The sequence below is a fragment of the Cebus imitator genome, unplaced genomic scaffold (assembly GCF_001604975.1).
Source record: "Cebus imitator isolate Cc_AM_T3 unplaced genomic scaffold, Cebus_imitator-1.0 Scaffold679, whole genome shotgun sequence".
Lineage (NCBI taxonomy): Eukaryota > Metazoa > Chordata > Mammalia > Primates > Cebidae > Cebus > Cebus imitator.
In genome coordinates, this window is record NW_016107994.1 from 37,067 (window position 1) to 44,346 (window position 7,280).

At 51.2% G+C, this 7,280-nt stretch overlaps 1 protein-coding gene across 1 annotated transcript in view; it reads right to left on the minus strand.

The window, feature by feature from the left end:
* LGI2 (leucine rich repeat LGI family member 2) overlaps positions 1 to 5,135 on the minus strand; it is a 32,178-nt gene extending 27,043 nt beyond the window's left edge. Inside the window, exons 1-3 of the mRNA XM_017518414.2 lie at positions 4,686 to 5,135; positions 2,738 to 2,809; positions 750 to 821 (exon numbers count right to left, since the gene is read on the minus strand). Coding sequence (XP_017373903.1) covers positions 750 to 821; positions 2,738 to 2,809; positions 4,686 to 4,882 — 341 coding nt within the window. The 5' untranslated portion in view covers positions 4,883 to 5,135. The remainder of the gene's footprint in view (positions 1 to 749; positions 822 to 2,737; positions 2,810 to 4,685) is intronic.
* Between the last annotated feature and the right edge of the window lie 2,145 nt (positions 5,136 to 7,280).

Genomic DNA, 7,280 nt, shown 5'->3' on the forward strand with positions numbered 1-7,280 from the left:
AATTCTAAAACTACCTGTTGAACTCAGACAAGAAAATGAGACGAGGCTTTAAAAATCTCTCTGAATTCTAAGTGAGGAAATCCCATCTGAGAGCAGGATTAACATTATTACAAAGTTACCAAAGACAAGGATGAAAGAACTTCAAGGGGAAAAAAGACATGAAAGGAAGAAAAGGCAGAAATCAGAACAAGGGCAAAGCTCACTGCGAGGGGAAAGACCTGCACATCACAAAAGGGAAAAATCACCTTTTTATTTTAAAGGGAAACAATAAAATAAAATTAGACCCTCAGGAGCAATTCATAGGAGATACTGCAAAAGAGATGTAGGCCAGTGAATGAACAACATGAAGTTGTACCCCCCAAATAGGGAGGCTTTATTAAAAATCCGTAACCCTCAAAACCCCGCAACTCTATTTCCGGCTGATCAGCAAATCCATGCTTAGTTATGAGAGTTAAAAATATCCAATGCAATTTCCAATTGTGCTTACTACATGACGACTTAAATGTCAGCAGAGAATGAATGAACCTCTCTCCTTCTTTGTTTCGTCTCTCCCTCTTTGCCTCCAGCCTCCTCCTGCCCCAGCATGTTCGTACGCAAGTCAACTACAAAAGGTCAGTGCTGAAAAGAGAATGGGGTGTTCTCCACTTTCTCCACCCCTAGACCCTTGCAGAGATGCCATTCCAGCATAGAAACCAGAAATTCTACCAAGGTACCAGATGTTCAGCAAACAGACAAAGCGCAAAACTTACAGATACTCAAGATGAAAAAGTCCAGCGAAAGCGTCATCCCGGATGATCGTGAATGAGTTAGAATTCAGCAATCTGAAAGTAAGAGACAGATTCCAATGCAGAGACGTAAAACTTGAGTCACATGCAAGGCCATTTCTATTTCTTTTGCTACATTTTAACATGAGGTCTTGTTAGCCTGAGAAGAATCCATTTGGTTGTCAGAAACCTGACTCTCACAGCCTGCTCTTAGAGACAGTGGCAAGTGGATCCCTTTTGACCAGATTTTCTTGTCATCTCCAGAACTCTGCTCCTTTCTTCCCTGTGTGTTTCAGTAAATATGACCTGATGCCTGTTATTTTAAAACATTATAATACTCAGCACAACTAAATGGCCAGTGAATGCCCTATGGTATACAAGCAATCATAAAATTAGAGATCTAAAAAGATCTCATCCAAATCTGTTTTTAGGAAAATATAAGCCCAGAGAAGTTAAGTGACTTGACCAAAGTCACACAGCTGAGACCAAGAAAAAACAAAAAACAGAAAAACCTTTTCTACTACATTATACACTCCCATAAGAAATAGTGGAAACAAAACAAAACAAAACAGTTTGTTTAAGAAACTTTCAGAAGACTGTCACTGTACAGTTTTCTATTTGAGCCATCACCAACTCAATTGGCAAAAGAATACCTAAATTATATTTCTATTGTATGGAAAGTGTATTTTAATAGCACTGCAATTCCTAAGAGACCTCAGATTTTAAAAAGTTAAGTATCATGTGAAAAGTAGGCATGTAACATTTCAAGGACAAAAGTATCAAGACTACCCGTGTTAGGATGAATAGTGATCTCCTATATTCCATTTACCCAAGTTTTTTTGTTGTTTTTTGTTTTGTTTTGTTTTGTTTTTGAGACAGAGTCTCTTTCTGTCTTCGAGGCTGGAGTGCAGTGGCGCGATCTTGGGCTCACTGCAGCCTCCGCCTCCTGGGTTCAAGCGATTCTCCTGCCTCAGCCTCCTGAGTAGCTGGGACTACGGGCACATGCCACCACGCCCAGCTAATTTTTGTATTTTAAGTAGAAATGGGGTTTCACCATGTTGGCTAGGATAGTCTCAATCTCCTGACCTCATGATCAGCCTGCCTTGGCCTCCCAAAATGCTGGGGTTAGAGGCATGAGCCACTGCGCCTGGTCCATTTATCAAAATTTTCTATAGCACATCGCTTGTTTTAATTTCAATCTCATCTCAGATTTAAGAAACCAACATAGATAAAGAGAATGAGGTGTGTACTCATACTTTGCCTGTCACTGATTTGCTTTTGAAAACTGCTTTTTGGACATTTCTTTTCACCGGTAAACATTACCCAGGCTGGGTTACAGGGCACGCCACAGTGCCTTGGGCATTGCTCACAGAGACAAGCTGGAATGAGGAATACGTATGAGTGAGAGCTTTTGGTCCTGGGCTGGAATCCTGGCTCTGATTTGGGGCAAGTCACTTAACTTCCCTGAGCCTCAGTTTCCTTATCAAAAGGGATTATCAACACGCCTTCATTGTGGGAATGGTGTGATAAAATTATGCACGTAAGTTCATAGTATGCTGCCTGACTGGTTTTAGTTCTCAGTAAACTAGAAACATTCCTATTTCCAGAGTAACATTCAGATTTTAAAATGAAGTTTTCTTTTAAACTGAGGTGTTTGGGAAACAGTGCATTTAGGTGATGTTCAGGTCACGAGTCAAAGCAATCACCTCTCTCCATTTACTAGATCTACATGCTGGGGTCTACGATAAGGTCTTTGAAGAAAACAAATATCACACTAAGGAAAGAAAACTGAGCAGGGAGCCTCAGTGCTTTGCTGGGGGCACCATAGGGTAAATTAACACCAAGAGGCAGCCATGATCTACTCATGGAGCTGGGGTACTTTGGGAAGGGCTCATACCGAAGAGGCAGAGACCGCCCTTCAAGGATGGCACCTCAGGGCCCCCCACTGCGCAGAGGTATCTTCCCATACTCACAGCAGCTGCAGGGAAGGCAGATGGGAAAACATTCGGTCCTTGATTTCCGAAAACGTCCCATTTACCAGGCTCCTATGGGCAAAAGATGGGTAAAAGTAGGTATAGGTTTCTATTAGGAAGTCAGGCAGGGTGGGCAATCAACCTCTGCCTGCACCTGTACTTCAAACCCTGACTCACAGTTGGCCAGGATCTTTCCCAGGGTAGGAAGGAGAAGAGACAAGCCACTTCCCAATGAATAAGATCAATATGAAAACTAGTCTGAATAACAGAAACCTTTACCATCAGCTCCTTCCCCAGACATTATCTCAGTCGGTTTCAATCAATCCCCTCACTTCCTTTTCTTAACTACAGGAGGCCCCTGCCTGAAAATGGATAATCGCTTCATCTCCGCCCCTGATTCTGTTTGTGTAGACATTGCGTTACTGTTGACCTATGAAACATGGAGTAGGATTAAGCATTCCTATCCGGAGCCCGTCTCTGAAAGACAGTCGGAGCACTTCTGATTAAATGCACCATGAAGGCCCTGGGGAAAAACTCACAAACACCTGAAGTCCCCTATGTGGGAAGAGGCAGTGCCATCTGCCAGATAAAAGGGTCAACTAGCTGGCAAGATTGCTTGGCTTTATTTCTGCCCCCAGGTCCCTATCCTTTCTGGCCACAGCAGGATCTGAATACATTATTTCAGAATTCCTTTCAGCTCACATGCAGATCACTTAAGCAGCTGCTGCTGGTCTGAAGGATTTAATACAGGGAACTCTAATTTCTGGAATCCTCCATGTCACCCAACTTGGCAATATCCAAAAGGTCCTCTGTTCCCACCAGCCAAACTCTTCTGACTTTCTATCAATGCAAACGGAAACCCCCTCACTCCCGGGTCCAGGCCCCTACAATTTGCCTTGGGTCGATGGTGTGGGAGCACTGGACACAAGAAAGTATCTTGAGTGCAAGCAACGTCACCCCGGGGATTCCCTGCCTCCACCGCTGAATGGGCACCCAGGCACCTTGGCCTGGAACAGTAGAGTGGTCTTAGCAGGAAACGTCCTAGCAGTAAAAATCCAGCCCAACCAGCCCCTTCCACAGCCCTTATGAGAGCTGGTCGTTTGGCGTGAGTGGCCAGGTGGGGGCAGGGTGAAAGCACCTTTTGGCAGGTGGATAAATCATGTGAAGCCCTTTCCTGTGGGCTCCTCCTGCTGAAAACGCAGCCAACACAACTGTGTGATGGGGAAAGGGGGCAAGTAGCCCTCCTGACCTCAGGGCAAGAAGTCAGGCTGGCTTCAAAGCACTTGGCCACTGGGCTAGGCGCCCAACATGCTGTAAACCTCTGCCAGGCCTTCTGTGACCCCCTCTTCCAGGCCACGTGGGGCAACCCCTCAGCTCCCAGAGCCTGCCTGCCTTGACCTCGGCTTTGTGCAACCTGTGATGTGGAGAAGTTAGGAGGGGGCCACGGGTGAACGTTCACCCCAGACCTGACGTGGGGCGGTGAGGCCTCACTCTTCCCAGTTTGCACTCAATCAGGTCGTGTTCAGTTGCGCCTACACAATCACACAACCCCAACCCGCAAACACACATACACACACACACCCCCTCTCAAACTTTAATGCACCTCTGAGTCGCCCAGGGACGTGAGATGCACTCTACAGGGCTGCGCTCCAAAGACAGCTTCAGAGCAGCCGGATTCTGCATTGGCACAAGCTTCCCCAGGTGAGTCTGATGCAGGTGGCCCGCGGGCCACATTGTGAGAAACACTGCCCCAGGGACCTGTCTGGTTTTCAGGTTCTCACCGTCCTCCCCGGTGCCAACACTCCACCCACGTCCCCCACCCAACGCAAAGAAGGGCCCTGGGGAGTAGGTCAGGGTCGCGCTGCCTCAGCAGCCAGAGGCAACTCCCTCGCGGCCGCGGGCGCAGGGTGGGGCAGGGCGGGGTGGGGGCTGGAGGGGTCCCACTCACAGGGAGCTGATGTCGCCCGGCACGATCCTGGGCACCCAGGAAGAGCCCACGCAGATGATGGACTCCTTGGTACAGCTGCAAGTGGCGGGGCAGCGCGCCAGCCGCCTCACCTGCGCGCTCCGCGGGATCAGGCACGCGGCGCCCAGCAGCAGTAGCAGCAGCCCGAGCGCCCCGCCGCCGCCTCTCCGCAGCGCCATGCCGGGTCCCCGTTCCCCGCCCGGGCCCCGACCCCCGCCGCCGCGCCGCGCGCTCGGACCCGGCGCCGCTGCAGATGCGGGCGCCGCTCGCTGCTCCGCCGCCGCTGCTGCTGGCGAGGACTAGGGCGCCGCGGGTGTGGGAGGCCGAGCCGCAGCCGAGCAGCATGCTGGCCGCCACCCCCACTCGGCGCCCCCCCACCCGAGCCCGGGCTGCTGGGCGGCCGCCGCCGCTGCGCCCGCCGCACTCGCGCCTGCCTGACATCAGCACTCGCGCCCGCAGCCCGGCTCTGGCCAATGAATAATGCATGGCGGGGCCCGCCCCGCGGGGGAGGGGGCCAGCGCCGCCCCTAGGGCGCCCCACCCGGTCCCCATCCCGCCACCCCCTCCCGCCCCGGCCCGGGCGCGGGGACGGAGGGAAAAGTTGGGTGACCTTGGGGGAGGGGCCGAGCCTGGCGGAGATCCCCTGGGGGCCTGGCGAGCAGTAGAGGATCCGATGCCTGCATTCCCTCCAGGGGTATAACCCGGGGAGGGCACTGGGGTCCTTTCTGGCAGATAATAAATAAAGTCGGGGGGTGGGGGGTGTGGAGAACTGGGTTGATTACCGTGGGGGGGGGGGAGGCAGCCCTGGGTGCTTTGAAGAGGAGAGACTTTTGAGCAGCCTTTGTTAATGTTGAAGTGATTGCAGCAGGGTCAGGGGGGTGGCTTTGCGCGTCTTTTGCGGTGGGGCAGTGAGGTCTGGCTCCCGTTCCCAGAGCACCAGGGGTTACTGAAGCCAGCCAGCCTTCCCGATGGGAGGAACGTGCGGAAGCAAAGCCGCTGCAGCCTGCACGCCCGGCGCTCTGGGCCCTGCCTGCTGCCTGCTAAAGAGCTGGAAAGCCCGGGAAAGTTTCCCCTCGCTCAGCTGCTCACGGGCCACCCCACTGCCCCAATCAGACGAGGGTTAGTAGAGACTAAGGGTGTGATACCTTCTAGCCACTGTGCTCTTCATGTCCTTACCCTTTGAGGCAGGTCCCATCCATATCCTTAATTTACTGATGAGGCTGCTGAAGTCCAGAAAGCATCCTGACTGGCCGGCGGTCCAGCAGCTCCTGGATGGGTAGGATGGGCATCTGAGCCTTAAAGGCTAGCTAACTAGGCCCTCCTGAGCCCCTCTTCAAATCCTTGCGTTTGAAGCAATGAGCTGGAATCTTAACACAGGTAGTGTACGGCTGGGGAAATCAAAGAAAATGACCAAAGCAGAAGCAGAGTAATGGCTAATAGCCTGAACTTTTCGAAGAAGGGAATCACAGCACCACTGTTCCGCTGCAAACCGAGGAAAAGCATTGCAGATGCTAAAACCTACCCTGAAAAGGCAGTATCCAATGCAAAAATAGGAATCACACTATTGCTTCTTCAGCAATTATTGTTGGTGATCCATTGACAGGATCCATGAGAACACTATCAGGCTGGCCGCTGTGGGAGGGAACAAAGGAACAGCCCCTGTCCTCAGGGAGCTTACAGTCTAGCTGGACAGGCAACCCTAAAAGGGTAACTCCACTGGTTACATGGGGGTCACAGACTGGCCAAGAGAGGTTCAGGAATGAAAGGGAGCTTTGTGTAGGCAACTTCATGTAGGGAGTTAGACACTCCCTGCTGGGGACCATGTGTCCAGCGCCTGCCTGGCATCAGTGCAAACCAGTCTGCATTTATCATCATTTAATTCTCCCATCTGTCCTAAGAAATGAGTCCTTCCATTGTATGGGTGGAAATATTGGGCTCAGAGAAGTTTTTATCTTGCCCAAGGTCACAGAGGACATGGCCAGGGGGCTCATACTCCACAACTGGCTGCTGTGTCTAATCCTCGCTGCTGTATGGAAAACGTCTTTTACAAATGCTGTACTCAGCAAGGCCCAGTGTTAGGGGCTCAGGACACAGACCACAGCCTGGGGACGGCGACAGACATGCAGACCCACAATCATGGATGTGTGCTGTGCACCTGAAAAACATTTGCCTTAGGAGGGAGGCACTACTGCTCTACAGAGCAGAGGAGCGAGGCTTCTGAAACAGCACTCCCTGCTGACCCAGAAAAAGAAAATCTATTTCTCACCTGTGAGAGTGGGAAGGGTGGCAGGGGGCAGGGTGGGGTAGCTAAACGCTGGCCCCAGGACTAGACAGGTTGGGGTTTGCATCCCAGCTTGCCACTCATTGCTGTGTCATTGTGTAGTCCCAGCCTGCTACTCACTGCTGTGCAACTTGTGATCTTTCTAAACCTCATTTCCTCACCTGTAACCAAGAGGTTGTTGTAACCATTTTGGGGGGTTAAATGAGATCAAGAAAGTAAAGCGCTTAATACCACAAAGGAGGCACTGAGTGTTGGAGCAGAGTTCTATGTGGCTAGATTGTAGAGAAGTCGGGGGAG